The sequence below is a fragment of the Bufo bufo genome, chromosome 5 (assembly GCF_905171765.1).
Source record: "Bufo bufo chromosome 5, aBufBuf1.1, whole genome shotgun sequence".
Taxonomy (NCBI): domain Eukaryota; kingdom Metazoa; phylum Chordata; class Amphibia; order Anura; family Bufonidae; genus Bufo; species Bufo bufo.
Window position 1 is genome coordinate 77,966,976 of NC_053393.1, and position 18,544 is coordinate 77,985,519.

General features: G+C 43.6%; 1 protein-coding gene across 1 annotated transcript in view; it reads left to right on the forward strand.

Moving 5' to 3' along the window:
- RGS22 (regulator of G protein signaling 22) overlaps positions 1-18,544 on the forward strand; it is a 161,247-nt gene that overhangs the window by 132,219 nt on the left and 10,484 nt on the right. Inside the window, exons 18-22 of the mRNA XM_040432191.1 lie at positions 8,053-8,215; positions 10,767-10,925; positions 14,618-14,686; positions 15,290-15,451; positions 15,749-15,928. Of these exons, the coding sequence (XP_040288125.1) occupies positions 8,053-8,215; positions 10,767-10,925; positions 14,618-14,686; positions 15,290-15,451; positions 15,749-15,928 (733 nt within the window). The remainder of the gene's footprint in view (positions 1-8,052; positions 8,216-10,766; positions 10,926-14,617; positions 14,687-15,289; positions 15,452-15,748; positions 15,929-18,544) is intronic.

Below are 18,544 nucleotides of genomic sequence, written 5' to 3' on the forward strand. Positions count from 1 at the left end.
ATATCAAAATTTTTGAACAAAACATATGCAGTTGGTTAGATCTTTGTTAGATCAGGTTAGATCAATTGTTGTTTTCGTTAGATCTCACACAGAAGTAGAGATATTAACAGTTATTTGCAGGGGGGGCTAACCCGTCATCAGCCCCCCGTTATCAAAAAATTGACCAAACAATTAGCTATTTTGGAAGATATTTGTTAGATCCGGTATGATCAACTAGTTGTTTTGTTAGCTCTCACATAATTACAGACTTATTAAGTGATTAATGAGGGGGGCTAGCCCCCCCCCCATGCAATTTTCTGGTAAAAATTGATGCAGACTAATAGCCCTTCGTTAGATCTGGTAAGATCAAGTAGTTTCAACGTTAGATCTCATATAATTACAGAGATATTTCACATGAAAACACAGATATTAGGTCGTATTAGGCTCCATTCACACGTCCGCAAATGGGTCCACATACGTTTTCCGCATACAATTTTGCAGAACGGATGCGGACCCATTCATTTTCTATGGGGATGGAATGGATGCGGACAGCACACAGTGTGCTGTCCGCATCTGCATTTGCGGAGCGCGGCCCCGATCTTCGGGTCCGCAGCTCCGCAAAAGATAGAACATGTCCTATTCTTGTCCGCAGCTTGACAAGACAAGAATAGCCATTTCTACAGGGGTGCCGGGCGGGTGTGTTGCGGATCCGCAACACACCACGGACATGTGAATGGAGCCTTAAATAGGGGGGCTAGCCCCCCCCCACATGCAATTTTCTGGTAAAATTTCATTCAGGCTAATAGAACTTTGTTTGATCCGGTAAGATCAAGTGGTTTCAACGCTAACCCGTCATCAGCCCCCCCCCCCCCCCCCCCCTTATCAAAAAATTTACCAAACAATTAGCTATTTTGGAAGATATTTGTTAGATCCGGTATGATCAACTAGTTGTTTTGTTAAATCTCACATAATTACAGACTTATTAAGTGATGAATGACGGGGGCTAGCCCCCCCCCATGCAATTTTCTGGTAACATTTGATGCAGACTAATAGCCCTTCGTTAGATCATGAGGAAGGATCTGTAATATATGTTGATCCGAAACATGTTGATGAAATGAGCCTGATGTTTGGTTTTTAAGCACGTTTCCTAATAAAACACGCACTGCGAGGTGAAGCCGGACAATCTACTTTTTTCAATAGCCCTTCGTTAGATCCGGTAAGATCAAGTGGTTTCAACGTTAGATCTCATATAATTACAGAGATATTTTACATGAAAACACAGATATTAGCTAGTATTAAATAGGGGGGCTAGCCCCCCCCCCCCCATGCAATTTTCTGGTAAAATTTCATTCAGGCTAATAGATCTGCATTAGATCCGGTAAGATCAAGTAGTTTCAACGTTAGATCTCATATAATTACAGAGATATTATGGATATTTGGTATTACATAAGGGCGGCTAGCCCCCCCACATGCAATTTTCTGGTAAACTTTTATTCAGGCTAATAGATCTGCATTAGATCCGCTAATATCAAGTGGTTTTAACGTTAGATCTCATATAATTACAGAGATATTATGGATATTTGGTATTACATAAGGGGGGGGGGGGGGGCTAGCCCGCCACATATCATTTTCGGGTAAAATTTCATTCAGGCTAATAGATCTGCATTAGATCCGCTAATATCAAGTGGTTTCAACGTTAGATCTCATATAATTACAGAGATATTATGGATATTTGGTATTACATAAGGGGGGGGGGCTAGCCCCCCACATATAATTTTCTGGTGAAATTTGATTCAGACTAATAGATCTGCATTAGATCCAGTAAGATCAAGTGGTTTCAATATTAGATCTCATATAATTACAGAGATATTATGAATATTTGGTATTACATAAGGGGGGCTAGCCCCCCTTATTAATCACTTAATAAGTCTGTAATTATGTGAGATCTAACAAAACAACTAGTTGATCATACCGGATCTAACAAATATCGTCCAAAATAGCTAATTGTTTGGTAAAAATTTTTATAACGGGGGGCTGATGACGGGTTAGCCCCCCTGCAAATAACTGTTAATATCTCTACTTCTGTGTGAGATCTAATGCAAACAACAATTGATATAACCTGATCTAACAAAGATCTAACCAACTGCATATGTTTTGTTCAAAAAGCAGACAGTCTTTGATAGTTCTCATAAGCAGCATTCAATTGCTTAACAGCGCCCTCTAGGTAGGGGTGGGCGATATGGCCTAAAATCTATATTGCGATATAATTTGAAGCATGTGCGATATGCGATATATATTGCGATATATTATTTTCTTCTGTATGTATACAAAAAATACAAATTAATAAACTTTGCAAGAAATTTTTAGAGGGCGCAGTTTTTGGCTATCTTCGTATTCCAAAACGTGCTTCACTTTGAGATAATGAAACAAATTGGTTGTATTCCCTCTCTTTGCTATTATTGTCGCCTGGCATAGTTTGCAGATTATATTTTTCTGTTCCACATCCGACCCCTTAAACCCAAACCAGGTCCATATGACCGACGTCGCACCGGTCTTCTTTATGAGCACCTCTTCCTCCCCACATGTAAGCTCCTCCATGAAGTTGACCAAAACAGGCACAGCTTGATGACATCTAGGGCGCCTGCAGGAAACGATTATTTTAGCAATCGAGTACTCGTCTCTAATAAGACAAACCTTCTCTTAAGACTTAAACTATTACTAACGTATTGCTAATTGCTTTCTAAAAACAATATTTTTATGTGCCTGTGGTATAGCAAATCATCAGCCCCATGCCATTTGCCATCAGTCAGCGTCAGCCCCCTGGCATTTGCCAATTGCCATCATCAGACATGTCCCCTAGAGCAAGTGCCATCAGCCCCATGGCATTTGCCATCATCTATCAGACTGTCTGATGATGGCAAGTGCCATGGGGCGCTGATCTGATGGCACTGGCTCACTGCTGGGGCACACATGTCTGATGATGGCAAATGCCATGGGGCGCTGATCTGATGGCACTGGCTCACTGAGGGACACATGTCTGAATAAGACATGTGCCCCAGCAGTGAGCCAGTGCCATCAGATCAGCGCCCCATGGCATTTGCCATCATCAGACATGTATCACCCAGCAGTGAGCCAGTGCCATCAGATCAGCCCCATGTGGCATTTGCCATCATCAGACACGTGTCCCCCAGCAGTGAGCCAGTGCCATCAGATCAGCCCCATGTGGCATTTGCCATCATCAGACTCCATGTGTCCCCCAGTGAGCCAGTGCCATCAAATCAGCGCCCCATGGCATTTGCCATCATCAGACATGTGTCCCCCAGCATTTGCCATCATCAGACTCCATGTGCCCTCCCTGCTATATATTCAGACAGAGCAGCCGGTCTCAGTGCCATCAGAAGATGATCAGGTTCTGGCCATCCTTTGCAAAAAGATCCTTTCCTTATCCACTCCCCCCCCCCCAACCCCAATCCTCCAGCAAGAGTCCCCGTCCCCCCACAAGAGTCGCTGTTATTATACTTACCTTTCCTGCAGGGTGCTCGGCAGCGGCCGGCTAATGGAGTCCGCAGATGTGGCGTCTTCTTCAAGCACTGGGCGGGCTGACGCTTTGTGTACTCCGACCCTGGCCAGTACAGCGCGGTCGGGAGGCCAAGGAGCGGTGAGCCAGAAGCTTCTGCGCAATCATTCACTACCGCTCCGTGGTCATATCGCGGGGCGGCGATATAGGCGATATACACAAAATCCATATCGTGGCACATATCATATCGCCAATATCGCAATATCGCCCACCCCTACCTCTAGGTGCAATACCTCATGAGTTGGTTGAGACAGAGCTGACATGCATTCAACAGTGTTAGACCATAAGTGACTGATGTTACACAGCAGTTCCCTATTTGTCAGCCTCATACGGTAGTTCTGTTAAACTTTCCAAGTTGGTTTTACTAAACGTTTTTGTTTTGTGTGGCACATAGGATCTGACTCCTGATCTAAAGGAAGTTCAGGTTCTTGCTATGTATTAGGTTCCTCAGATTGTACATTGCCTTGCTGGTGCATTGGGATGATAAGCGGAGGGTTAAATTACAAGGTATGTGTTTGCATAGAAATGTATCAATGTTTTGGTTAGAGGATTGGGTTTCCTAGGCAACCAGTGGGGAGAGGAGCAAGAGGGAATAGTATAGTAATGGCTGCTGCAAAGTTACTTTCGTTTGCATACAGAGCTTAGATTCACTTGCAGGTAGAAATGCATGTGGCAATACACAGTGTGGAAGCTGATTATATACCCGTTGCATGAACAGTCCTTGCAATCAATCTGTGCTGAAAACTGATGAATCCTATGCTGAGATTTGCTTGCTGGCTGGAGTATGCAGGCTTGCACTGTGCTTTGCTGCTATATTCCAGTGCCCATATACATCTCACGATACATGCATAGCTAGCAAGGATCCTTTGAAAGATATTTGGCTGATCTTCTAAGATCCTTTCACTGATTTGTTTGACTGTTCTGCCTCTCCAATCTAAGCATTGAAAGTGTGATCTCTGAAACTTACAGTTGTAATGAGATAGCGGTAACCATCAATCTTAGCTGAATTGGCTGACAGTGACTCGTTCCAAACGACACCTTGTAGATCGTGAAGAAGTTTATTCCAAACTATGCAGATCATACACCGATGAGCAAATGGATAGGTCACAAAATCATGGTGTGAGCAGCTAACAGGATACATGTGGCTGAGATGAAGAGTGAAGCCAGAATGCAAGGGAGAGAGGGGAGGAGACTTTACAGAGAGCAGAGCAGGAGGGGAAGAGAGAAGGGACACAGAATGAAAAGGCAAACCATGCATGTGTAACATGACAATCATTGTTCTGTTACATGATCCAGTTTTGGTCAAGCTTTCCAGACATACAGTTGCAAGAAAAAGTATGTGAACCCTTTGGAATGATATGGATTTCTGCACAAATTGGTCATAAAATGTGATCTGATCTTCATCTAAGTCACCACAATAGACAATCACGGTCTGCTTAAACTAATAACACACAAAGAATTTAATGTTACCATGTTTTTATTGAACACACCATGTAAACATTCACAGTGCAGGTGGAAAAAGTATGTGAACCCCTAGACTAATGACATCTCCAAGTGCTAATTGGAGTGAGGTGTCAGCCAACTGGAGTCCAATCAATGAGATGAGATTGGAGGTGTTGGTTACAGCTGCCCTATAAAAAACACACACCAGTTATGGGTTTGCTTTTCACAAGAAGCATTGCCTGATATGAATGATGCCTCGCACAAAAGAGCTCTCAGAAGACCTACGATTAAGAATTGTTGACTTGCATAAAGCTGGAAAGGGTTATAAAAGTATCTCCAAAAGCCTTGCTGTTCATCAGTCCACGGTAAGACAAGTTGTCTATAAATGGAGAAAGTTCAGCACTGCTGCTACTCTCCCTAGGAGAGGCCATCCTGTAAAGATGACTTTAAGAGCACAGCGCAGACTGCTCAATGAGGTGAAGAAGAATCCTAGAGTGTCAGCTAAAGACTAACAAAAGTTTCTGGCATATGCTAACATCCCTGTTAGCGAATCTACGATACGTAAAACACTAAACAAGAATGGATTTCATGGGAGGATACCACAGAGGAAGACACTGCTGTCCAAAAAAAACATTGCTGCACTTTTACAGTTTGCACAAGAGCACCTGGATGTTCCACAGCAGAACTGGCAAAATATTCTGTGGACAGATGAAACCAAAGTTGAGTTGTTTGGAAGAAACACACAACACTCTGTGTGGAGAAAGAGGCACAGCACACCAACATCAAAACCTCATCCCAACTGTGAAGTATGGTGGTGGGGGCATCATGGTTTATCAAGACATTTTGCAGGAGAACTTAAGGCCATCTGTCCACCAGCTGAAGCTCAACAGAAGATGGGTGTTGCAACAGGACAACAACCCAAAGCATAGAAGTAAATCAACATCAGAATGGCTTAAACAGAAGAAAATACGCCTTCTGGAGTGGCCCAGTCAGAGTCCTGACCTCAACCCGATTGAGATCCTGTGGCATGACCTCAAGAAAGCGATTCACACTAGACATCCCAAGAATATTGCTGAACTGAAACAGTTCTGTAAAGAGGAATAGTCAAGAATTACTCCTGACAGTTGTTCACGTCTGATCTGCAAACTACAGGAAACGTTTGGTTGAAGTTATTGCTGCCAAAGGAGGTTCAACCAGTTATTAAATCCAAGGGTTCACATACTTTTTCCACCTGCACTGTGAATGTTTACATGATGTGTTCAATAAAAACATGGTAACATTTTATTCTTTGTGTGTTATTAGTTTAAGCAGACTGTGATTGTCTATTGTTGTGACTTAGATGAAGATCAGATCACATTTTATGACCAATTTGTGCAGAACTCCATATAATTCCAAAGGGTTCACATACTTTTTCTTGCAACTGTAGTTGTTCAGTCTTTTTCTAATTGTACTGTCACGAACTTGAACATTTAACATGCTAAGGCCTGTAGAGTCTCAGATGTAGCTCTTGGGTTTTTCGCAATATCTCTGAGCATTGCACGGTCTGACCTGGGAATATTGTTAACTGTCCTTAATGTTTTCCACTTGTTAATAATCTTTCTTACTGTTGAAAGATGGTCTTCAGAATGTTTGGAAATGGCCTTATAACCCTTCCCAGATTAGTGGGCAGCAACAATTGCTTCTCTAAGAGCATTGGTGATGTCTTTCCTACTTGGCATTGTGTTAATACACACCTGAATACTCCAGACCAGCAAACTGCCAATACTTCTGCTTTTATAGAGGTGGTCACACTAGCTGATAAACAATTATTGAAGAGCATTTTATTAGCGGCACCTGGCTGTTATTCTCTTGATTCCTAATGAAGCAGTAAGGGTGTACTTAATTTTGCAGATACAGTTTCTGTATTTTGAGATAGTGTTGTTGTTCATTTGAGGTTGTATTTCCCTAATTGTAATTTTAAGGACCAGATTTTTTTTATTATGTCCTGACAGATAAAAAGCCATAGAATTCAAACAGAGTGTACTTTGTTTCTCTGATGACAGTATATCACTATACATTACTAGCTGTGCATCTATTTCCCATCAGCCTTGACCAATGCAAAACCAGGATCATAGGGACAGGCGAAAAGGAGCTGCTGTTACTGTGAGAGTGTTGCTGTCAGTCAACTTTTGAGTCAACATTTACTACAGTATATATGTGTATGGCATTGTACAGGAGGGGTTTAAAGGGAACCTGGCACCTCTACTATGCTAACCTCGCTGAAGGCAGCATAGTATAGTGACAGACCTGCTGAACTCAACGGGCTGTCACTTCTGGGCTAGAATTCAGTACTTTTATAGTACTGACAGGGTGAACCTCGCATCGTGTGCCAGCACTGCAAGGAAGATGAGTCAGGTGAGACTTTCCTATCCTCCCCACTGTCTTCTGCCCATGACTGGCAGGTTTCTTTCATGTCACGCATAGTCATGGGCAGGAGGCAAGGAAAAGTGGAGCCACGAGTCTCACCGGGCTGGTGTGCTGCAAGGTTTACCCTGGCAGTACTGTAAAAGTACTTAATACTAGCCTAGGAGTAACAGCCTGCTGAATTCAGCAGGACCGTCCCGATACTATGCTACCCTCAGCTACAGGTGACAGGTTCCATTCAAATTAAGGAGCATCTGCAAATTTTATTAAAGACACTCATATTTTCATTTTAAAGGGAGATGCTCTACGAAAACTACAATTTGACTCATTTTGAAGGAGCACCCTTATCATAAATTAAGAGCATTTCCACAACAGTTATTAACATAGCACCTTAGAACAAAATATTTCTAATTTTTCATTAGGCCATACTATAAAGCATAGCGCACATAAAAAAAATTCATAACTGAAAACCATAAATGAACATCTCCAAAACTTCCCTCATAGTCACACATTGTATGGACATTAATGTCCACATTTCAGTTTGTTACTCTTTTTCTCATACAGTACATACAAGTTCTTGGTGCTTTTTTTTAGGCCCCTTTCATATGGTTCATGGTCAATTAGCTCACAATATTTTATTCATTTTGTAGCATGGATCTCAAGTGCTGGTTGGATCTTGAACATCTCAGAAGGGGTTCACACAGAAAAAAGGAGGAACGTCTAGAAACTTCTAAAGATATAAAAAACAAATATCTAAATAAAAAATATTTCTTTGGGCCTAACAGTCCAGCTACACGAGATCAGCAGGAGCAGGTGAGATAAAGGGCAAGGAAAAGCAATTCTGCTTCTGACTTTCTTCTTGTCAGATATTCATTATGATTTCTATGTGTTAAAGGGGTTATTCAAGAGCTATAATGCCCCCCCCCCCCCATATGCCCGGCAGCTCACACAGATTTTACTTACCTCGCTCCCCAGCACCCTTGTCGCTTCTGATACAAGCACGGCCAATCGCTGCATCTCCCTCTCGCGTGGATGAAAGCATCCAGGGACGGGGGTGGTCAGTCAATAGCAGGCCGTGACGGGGACGAGCCTCCCTAGCATCACGGGTGACACTAGGGAGGCTCATTCCCGTCGCGGCCTGCTATTGGCTGCCCCCCCCCAGACGCTGGATGTTTTCAACCCTGCGACGGGAAGATGCAGCGTCGGCCATGCCGGCATCAGAAGAGCCGCAGGTGCTGGGGAGCGAAGTAAGTACAATCTATATGGGGGGGGGGAGACATTATAGCTCTTGGATAACCCCTTTAACTTAGTGTGCAAAGTATTTTTTGGGGGCAGCAGTTCATACCTTAGAGCTGCTCATTCTACTGACAAGGAACAAGACGTTGCAGTTGTGCTCAGCCATTTTGGAGACTAAAGGCATCTTTACATGGGCCAAAAATCAGAGCAATTATCAAGAAGGAGCGTTTCTAGGAACTTTCATTCTTGATTACTGCCCTGTGAAAAGGTGCTGACGATCACCCAATAAATGAGCAAGGACTGCCCGTAAGCAATGATTCTCTACAGATTGCTCATCCGCATGAGAGGAGATGATTGCTGTATGTAAATCAGAAGCAAATGGTTCCATCCCGATAATTGCCTGTTGTGTCAGCCTGTGTAAAGGGGCCTTGAGGAGTATTTGGTCTACTGGTCATCAAGCATGCATACAAAGCACTTCTGAGATAGTAACGCCCTTATAACAATCCATATGCACTCCAGGAATAAGAATGCAAACACTTCTTATATTAGGCCTCAAGCACACGGCCGTTGTTTTGGTCCGCATCCGAGCCGCAGTTTTGGCGGCTCGGATGCGGACCCATTAACTTCAATGGAACCGCAAAAGTTGCGGACAGCACTCCGTGTGCTGTCTGCATCTGTTGCTCTGTTCCGTGGCCCCGCAAAAAAAAAAATAACGCGTCCTATTCATCTCCGCGCTTTGCGGACAAGAATATGCAGTTATTTTAAAGGCTGTCCGTGCTGTTCCGCAAATTGCGGAACGCACACGGACGCCATCCGTGTTTTGCGGATCCGCGATTTGCGGACCGCAAAACACACAACGGTCGTGTGCATGTAGCCTTACAGGGAGCACATTTGCTTCTGAAAAAAAATCCATGTGGAAATCCAAAACAACTCTAACCATTATAAAGCTATACTATGGAATTCAGAATAGACTTTTAAATCTACAAATTTAAAGCATAACTTTAGCCATACTCTCTCGCCCAATCTGACATCAGCATGGAGAGACACTACTGCATGCTGAGTGGTACGGTATTTCAGTTTCATGAAATTGATAAACTATCTTAAGGATACGTCATCAACTTGAGATCGGTGGGATTCTGATTTCTGTGAGAACGCTGCCTTCTCTATAATGTTTACCTGCACGCCATCTACATGATGGCAGTGGTGCAGTGGTGCAGTGTAACATCATTGCAACATCATTCAAATAGGACAAAAAGCTGTAATTACCCTGCACCACCAATGGAACAAGCGCCGCGTTCCCTTCAAACAGCTAATTGACGAGGGTGCAGAGAGTCGGATGCCCACTGATCTGATACTGACGACCTAACCTGAGGATTGGTTATCAATATTACAAAACCGGAATACCTCTTTTACAACTATATGATGTCCAGAGAGTATCATGTATGGGATCCATACATTAGAATAGAACATTTACTTGCTGGATATATTTCAGCTGCCTCAATGTTAGATTAGGCTGGAGCGTAAAGGCTTCCATACACATTCAATACCTGTCAGATGAACCATCATTTGGCTTACAGACGTCTCTCCCAACTCCCCCATACACATACACATTTGGTTTCGCTGTATGTATGTGTACTCAATGAGGAGAGGAAAGAAAACTGACACCTCTTGACACCTCTGGTGACGGCTTCTCTCCCAGGAGAACAAAAGAACCAGGCAAAAATATCCACTTTGCCTGATCCTTCTCTCCCTCCTTCTGTTGGGGAGCTCCTCTCACGCATTAGGCTGTTGGCTGAACCCACTGAGAATGACAATACACTAATGTGTATGGTATAGTTTAACTCTATAATGTCATAAACAACCTCTAATGAAACAATTAACCACTTCATCATCCTAAACCACTAAGAATATCAGGTCCTGACCCCTTATGCACCCTAGACCTGCAAGAATATTAGGTATTAAGCCATATCCCCACCATTATTGACCAGTAGGAAGACTATTAGGAATATTATCACCAACCTATATCAAAATAAGTAAAGTATGTTATTAGTATAAAAGCTTATTAATTAGTATATTAGTATAAAACGTACCCTCCCTTCTGTAGGCACTAACAAATAGCCTTTCACAGGTCATGATGCTGGCAGGAGGCTGGGGAAAGCTTCTACATGATCGTCTGCCTCCAACCGTTGTCACTGAGATCCAGAAATATGTTCGTATGAGGATTGAGAAGAAATGGCTACCCATGTTTCTATCAACAGAAGAATTTAGAGAACGCCAGAAACGTAAAGTGAGAATTGCATACTCTTGCTTTCTGTTGTAAAAGATTTTAAGTTGAATGTACCAGGCAACTTTTTCAGATGAAATAGAAAAAAAATGCTGTAGTCTATTACATAATTACTAGACATTAAGTGCATTACAATAACGGGCGCTAGAACAGTAGTGCATAAACATTAGTAGGAACAGTCTATATTAAATGGCATGGGAACTTGACCAAATTGTATGGCTGAGACTGCTGGCACTGTGACTGGTGGCTGTGGCTGGTGGCAATGAGTGATGGCTGAGACGGCTGGCACTGACGGCTGGCTGAGACTGCTGACACTGTGACTGGTGGCTGTGGCTGGTGGCCGAGACTGTTGGCTGTGGCTAAAACTGCTGGCACTGACTGCTGACTGTGGCTGAGAATGCTGCCTGTGGCTGGTGTCTGAGACTGCTGGCACTGACTGGTGGCTGTAGCTGAGACTGCTGGCTGCAGCTGGTGGCTGAGACTGCTTGCACTGACTGATGACTGTGGCTCTGACTGGTACATGTGGCTGGTGGCACTGACTGCTAGCTGGGGCTGAGAATGCTGGCACTGAGTGCTGACTGTGACTGAGACTGCTGACTGGTGGCTGAGACTGCTGGTACTGACTGGTGGCTGAGACTGCTGGAACTGTGACTGGTGTCACTGACTGATGGCTGAGACTACTGGCACTGTGACTGGTGGCTGTGGCTGGTGGCACTGAGTGATGGCTGAGACGGCTGGCACTGTGACTGGTGGCTGAGACTGCTGGCATTGTGACTGGTGGCTGAGATTGCTGGCACTGAGAGCTGGCTGTGGCTGAGATTGCTGGCACTGACTGGTGGCTGAGACTGCTGGCTGTGGCTTGTGGCTGAGACTGCTGGCACTGAGTGCTAGCTGAGGCTGCTGACTGCGGCTGAGATTGCTGACACTGACTGGTGGCTGAGACGGCTGGCACTGTGACTGGAGGTTGAAACTGCTGACACTGACTGGTGGCTGAGACGGCTGGCACTGTGACTGGTGGCTGAGACTGCTGGCACTGACTGGTGGCTGAGACTGCTGGCACTGATTGGTGGCTGAGACTGCTGGCACTGACTGGTGGCTGAGACTGCTGGTACTGACTGCTGGTTGAGACTTCTGGAAATGTGACGTGTGGCTGTGACTGCTGGCACTGACTGGTGGCTGTGGCTGGTGGCCGAGACTGTTGGCCTGTGCCTGAGACTGCTGGCACTGAGTGCTGGCTCTGGCTGAGACTGCTGACTGCGGCTGGTGGCTGAGACTGCTGGCACTGTTTGGTGGCTGAGACTGCTGGCACTGACTGGTGGCTGAGACTGCTGGCACTGTGACCTGTGGCTGGTGGCACTGACTGGTGGCTGAGACTGCTGGCAGCGTCTGTGGCTGAGAGTGCTGGGACTGTGCCGCTGTATGATGCAGGGACAGTAATGGTGGCGGTCTGACGAGGAGAGCACACCAAAACCTGTGAGTGGCCAGCGATTAGCCGGCGTGCAGGTGCGGGCGGCGTGTGGAGCGTCGTGTGATGATTGGTCGACACGCAGTGCGCACTGGTGTGGGCGGCGCGGTTGCATGTGGGGCAGTGGTGATTGAGTGACGCGCTGGTGTGGGCTGTGGAGCATGTGTGGGCATGTGGAGCGCCGTGTGTTGATTGGTTGCCCCGCATGCCCAGTTCAATTATCAACACACACACAGGGACACGCAGCCCTGAGCACGCACACAGGTCTTTTATTATTATGGATACTAAACCTTACAAATAGAGTAGAAAAAAACACACATGAAAAAGAAAGAAAAATTGCTAGTCCTCAGTAGTAGACACCATTAGATGGCTCACAGAATATATGATGATGAACTAGGATACAGCCAGGTCCATAAATATTGGGACATCGACACAATTCTAAGATGTTTGGCTCTATACACCACCACAATGGATTTGAAATGAAACAAACTAGATGTGCTTTAACTGCAGACTGTCAGCTTTAATTTAAGGAGTATTTACATCCAAATCAGGTGAACGGTGTAGGAATTACAACAGTTTGCATATTTTCCTCCCACTTCTTAAGGGACCAAAAGTAATGGGACAGAATAATAATCATAAATCTAACTTTCACTTTTTAATACTTGGTTGCAAATCCTTTGTAGTCAATTACAGCCTGAAGTCTGGAACGCATAGACATCACCAGACGCTGGGTTTCATCCCTGGTGATGCTCTACCCGGCCTCTACTGCAACTGTCTTCAGTTCCTGCTTGTTCTTGGGGCATTTTCCCTTCAGTTTTGTCTTCAGGAAGTGAAATGCATGCTCAATCGGATTCAGGTCCGGTGATTGACTTGGCCATTGCGTAACATTCCACTTCTTTCCCTTAAAAAACTCTTTGGTTGCTTTTGCAGTATGCTTTGGGTCATTGTCCATCTGCACTGTGAAGCGCCGTCCAATGAGTTCTGAAGCATTTGGCTGAATATGAGCAGATAATATTGCCCAAAACACTTTAGAATTCATCCTGCTGCGTTTGTCAGCAGTCACATCATCAATAAATACAAGAGAACCAGTTCCATTGGCAGCCATACATGCCCACGCCATGACACTACCACCATGCTTCACTGATGAGGTGGTATGCTTAGGATCATGAGCAGTTCCTTTCCTTCTCCATACTCTTCTCTTCCCATCACTCTGGTACAAGTTGATCTTGGTCTCATCTGTCCATAGGATGTTGTTCCAGAACTGTGAAGGCTTTTTTAGATGTCGTTTGGCAAACTCTATTCTGGCCTTCCTGTTTTTGAGGCTCACCAATGGTTTACATCTTGTGGTGAACCCTCTGTATTCACTCTGGTGAAGTCTTCTCTTGATTGTTGACTTTGACACAGATACACCTACCTCCTGGAGAGTGTTCTTGATCTGGCCAACTGTTGTGAAGGGTGTTTTCTTCACCAGGGAAAAAATTCTTCGGTCATCCACCACAGTTGTTTTCCGTCGTCTTCCGGGTCTTTTGGTGTTGCTGAGCTCACCGGTGCGTTCCTTCTTTTTAAGAATATTCTAAACAGTTGTTTTGGCCACGCCTAATGTTTTTGCTATCTCTCTGATGGTTTTGTTTTGTTTTTTTCAGCCTAATGATGGCTTGCCTCACTGATAGTGACAGCTCTTTGGATCTCATCTTGAGAGTTGACAGCAACAGATTCGAAATGCAAATAGCACACTTGAAATGAACTCTGGACCTTTTATCTGCTCATTGTAATTGGGATAATGATGGAATAACACACACCTGGCCATGGAACAGCGGAGAAGCCAAATGTCCCATTACTTTTGGTCCCTTAACAAGTGGGAGGCACATATGCAAACTGTTGTAATTCCTACACTGTTCACCTGATTTGGATGTAAATACCCTTAAATTAAAGCTGACAGTCTGCAGTTAAAGCACATCTAGTTTGTCTCATTTCAAATCCATTGTGGTGGTGTATAGAGCCAAAAATCTTAGAATTGTGTCGATGTCCCAATATTTATGGACCTGACTGTATATACGTGTAGGATAAACCATGAGGTGAGGATTGAAGATCTCAGTAGCCTGAAATGGCTGTTAACAGGGAACAATAAATTGCATTTAGTAAAGATACAGTAAAGATACAATAGACTTTGGATGTCCCTTTAGCCATCTAATCTGTGACTGTTGATGTGGTGTATGTGATTTCTCTCCAGTCACAGATGAAGGATGTGGCAGAAGATGTTATATTCCAAACAAATAAGAAGAAATTGGGCGTGTGGAAGGTAAAATATACTTGTTTTATGTTGATCTTTACATTTTGTCTCCAAATTGCACATATCTCTTATTTTCTAATTGTTAAGGTGCTCATTTGGTGGACAACACATCAAAAGAAACATTTTATTAATTTCAAATATTTTTTTTTATCCAATCGTCTATTGAGAAAAATATTGAATGAATACACTTTAGGCCCAATGCAAACGTCAATGATTGGAAAAGAGACGATCATTTTGAACATTGCCAGCTTGTTCAGCTTCTTTATTATGTAGCAATCACCTTCTTTCTTTGGGCATGAATGATCCTTATTATGATCATTTGTTCCCCATAGAGTTTCATTGTTTGTCAGCAGCAAATTTTTCTGTTTACACAGGGCAATGTTCTGCCGACAGTCATGTTATATGCCCCATAAAAGTTTGCATCTCCCACAAGCAAATGTTTTACTCATGATAACTGGCTTAATAATCTGCCCATTTAAATGAGCCCAAAGGCCCTTTAAAGTTGACTATTATTGGCCGGTGACTAAACTTTTGTTGTTCTTCTGTCCTACAAGACAGCGCCCAGAAAGATTACATGGATAGAGGATTTACTTAGTTGTACTTTTTTTTCAGCAGTTAGACAGCAAGTGGATTTCTTCCTCCAAAGAAATTATAGCTTTCCGCAAGGCATTACTGAATCCAGTTACAGCGAGCCAATTTCAACGGTTTATATCCTTAAAGGGAGATTTTTTTGAAAATGGACTGCTCTTCTGGCAAGAGGTGCAGAAGTACAAGGTAAGATGGAACCAATAATTTTATTATCATAGAGAATACATAGGAGTGTAGCTAAAGGTGGGTTGTCAGGGCATGTGCCCTGAGCGCCAGGTGCCAAGGGAGGCACCAGCAAGTCATTTTGCCATAGTAATTAGTTACATTGCTCTATCTACCTAAAAACCTCTGCATGCCAATTGTTATTAAGCTTCTTTTACATGTAGATTTGAATACTTATTGTTATTTCTACAACGTTAGCTATATCTGTTTGTAATCGCGTGACAGCCATTTCATGGTTTTCTTCTATTAATTGCCCTTTAGGAATTGTGCCATTCTCACTGTGATGAGTCTACAATTCAAAACAAGATCACGGCGATCATCAACTGTTTCATCAACTCCTCCATCCCACCGGCTCTTCAGATAGACATTCCTCCAGAACAAGCAGAAAAAATTATAGAACGACGTCGGGATCTAGGGCCATATGTGTTTCGGGAAGCACAGGTTAGCTGAAACAGATGCATACATTTTCATACTTGAGATAAACTGCTCATACACCTTCAATAGCTGTCATCAAAACCATCAGTCACCCAACAGCTACCTCTCCCGACTTCCCCATACACCTACATGCTCGGTTCGGCCAAGCATGCATGTGTTTTAAGTAGGGAGAGCGGTGTATTTCCCATAAGAACAAAAGGATCAAGCAAAAAAAAATTCAATTCCCCCAATCCTTCTCTTCCTCATCTGTTGGGGAAAAAATCGGGATATTCCCATATACATTAGATTGTCGGCCAGTTCCACCTAAAATAGGGCGGGTTGACAGACATTCCACTAATGTGTATGGGGGCATTTAAAGGAATTGTCGTGTTATATATGAGATTTGGCCGCCTTGTAGCCAAATACCGCATGGCTGTACGAGCCACAGCAGCATCATAATTAACTAATTAGAACTGCATTGTTTATTTGGTCTTCATTGTTAATGGCTGTATGCCATTGGACGGTGTGCTGTTCACATCTTTTGCGGCCCCATTGAAATGAATGGGTCCGCACCTGCAATTTTGTGGACCCAGAACTACTGACTTGTGAAAGAACCCTTAGGCCCCTTTCACACGGGCGAGTATTCCGCGCGGGTGCAATGCGTGAGTTGAACGCATTGCACCCGCACTGAATCCTGACCCATTCATTTCTATGGGGCTGTGCACATGAGCGGTGATTTTCACGCATCACTTGTGCGTTGCGTGAAAATCGCAGCATGCTTCTCTTTGTGTGTTTTTCACATAACGCAGGCCCCATAGAAGTCAATGGGGTTGCATGAAAAATCGCAAGCATCCGCAAGCAAGTGCGGATGCGGTGCGATTTTCACGCACATCTCTTCTGTCTTCATCTGTGAGCAATAGGACCTTTGATGACGTCACTACGCTCATCACATGATCCATCACCATGGTGATGGATCATGTGGAGGACGCAGTGACGTCATCAAAGGTCCTATTGCTCACAGATGAAGACAGAAGAGATGCCGGCTGCGCGAACAAGTGGATTAAGGTGAGTTAAATTATTATTATTTTTTTTTTAACCCCTCCAGCCCTATTTTACTATGCATTCTATATTCAGAATGCTATTATTTTCCCTTATAACCATGTTATAAGGGGAAATAATACAATCTACACTACAATTAACCCAAACCTGAACTTCTGTGAAGAAGTTCGGGTCTGGGTACCACAGTCGGTTTTTTATCACCCGCGTGCAAAACACATTGCACCCGCGCGATAAAAACTAAACATCGGAACGCAATCGCAGTCAAAACTGACTGCAATTGCGTTCCTACTCGCGCGGGTTTGCCGCAATACACCGGGACGCATCTGGACCTAATCCGGACACACTCGTGTGAAAGAGGCCTTACTCTCACAGTGTGGAACCCTTGCCAGTAGCTGATCACAGAGTCTCGGGTGCCATTTCTGATTTTTAGTAAACGCTTGTGCAGTGACACACTTGGCTACTACAGACAGAAGGGGTCCTAAGCAAGGTACCCCACTCTATTATCTAGACGTATCCCCATTGTCAGCCTAGGAATAGACTTTATATGCAGTTTACATAATTGTAATTTACCCTGCTTGTGAAGGAGTACATGATCCAATACAATGATCAAAGCAGAAAAACTATTATAGCTTAGGCTACATTCACATCTCATATTAGCTATGACCTGAACACATCCATAGGCTTTTATTATCCATACTTATGCCAAACGACAGTTCCTTTAGAATATATTCGGGTGGAATGCGTTCACAATCTCTTGTTTTTCACTGTATTATCTCTTCACCTATATCAGGAGATTATCCGGGCAGGTGCGCCAAGGTTCATTTACTTCCTTTATTTGTAAAGGCATGGGCACAAAAGCAACACCACAATACTATCTAGACTATTAGTAGCAATAGTTTAATTAAAAGGGACATATAGGAAAGGGGAAAGGAGGTGCAGAATGCTAAATGGGGGTTAAGGTGGGGTGCATGTAGAGAGGGTTGCTGACTTTTTACCCCATGTCTAAAAACTGTGTTTCCTTCCCCTACATTTACACATTACAATTTTCTTACCTTACTTTGTCCCTGAAATGTGATGATCATGAGATATATGGTTACACAATTACAACTATTGTACGGGTATATTCAGTGGCACTAGCATATAGCTGGTGGGTGACATTTACAAAACTTAGTATAGGGCCCCCTTCCTCACCCAGTTTACCAGTATGCATGCATAAATCACTCCTAGGCAATGCAGGACGCAAAGCATAATGCCCCGGATTTCTGACAACTTTATTTTTTTTTATTAAGCACAGTCAACTCTAATTAAAATATTGTAATAAAAAAAAAAGTTGCTCTTGGCCTCACCCATTTACTTCTAAAATAGGACACTCATTCTGAACAGCATATTGCTCAATGATAAATATCCCCATACGGTTCTAAATTCCTGCTTCCCTTTAGATAACATATTAGCAAACTGGTTGCCTGCAGCCACCACTAGGGGGAGCTCAGGGCATATGAATTTATACAGTTACCATAGATTTCACCGGAATCTATAATAATCTCTTTGCAGTGAGCTCCCCCCAGTGGTGACTGAATTAAAATG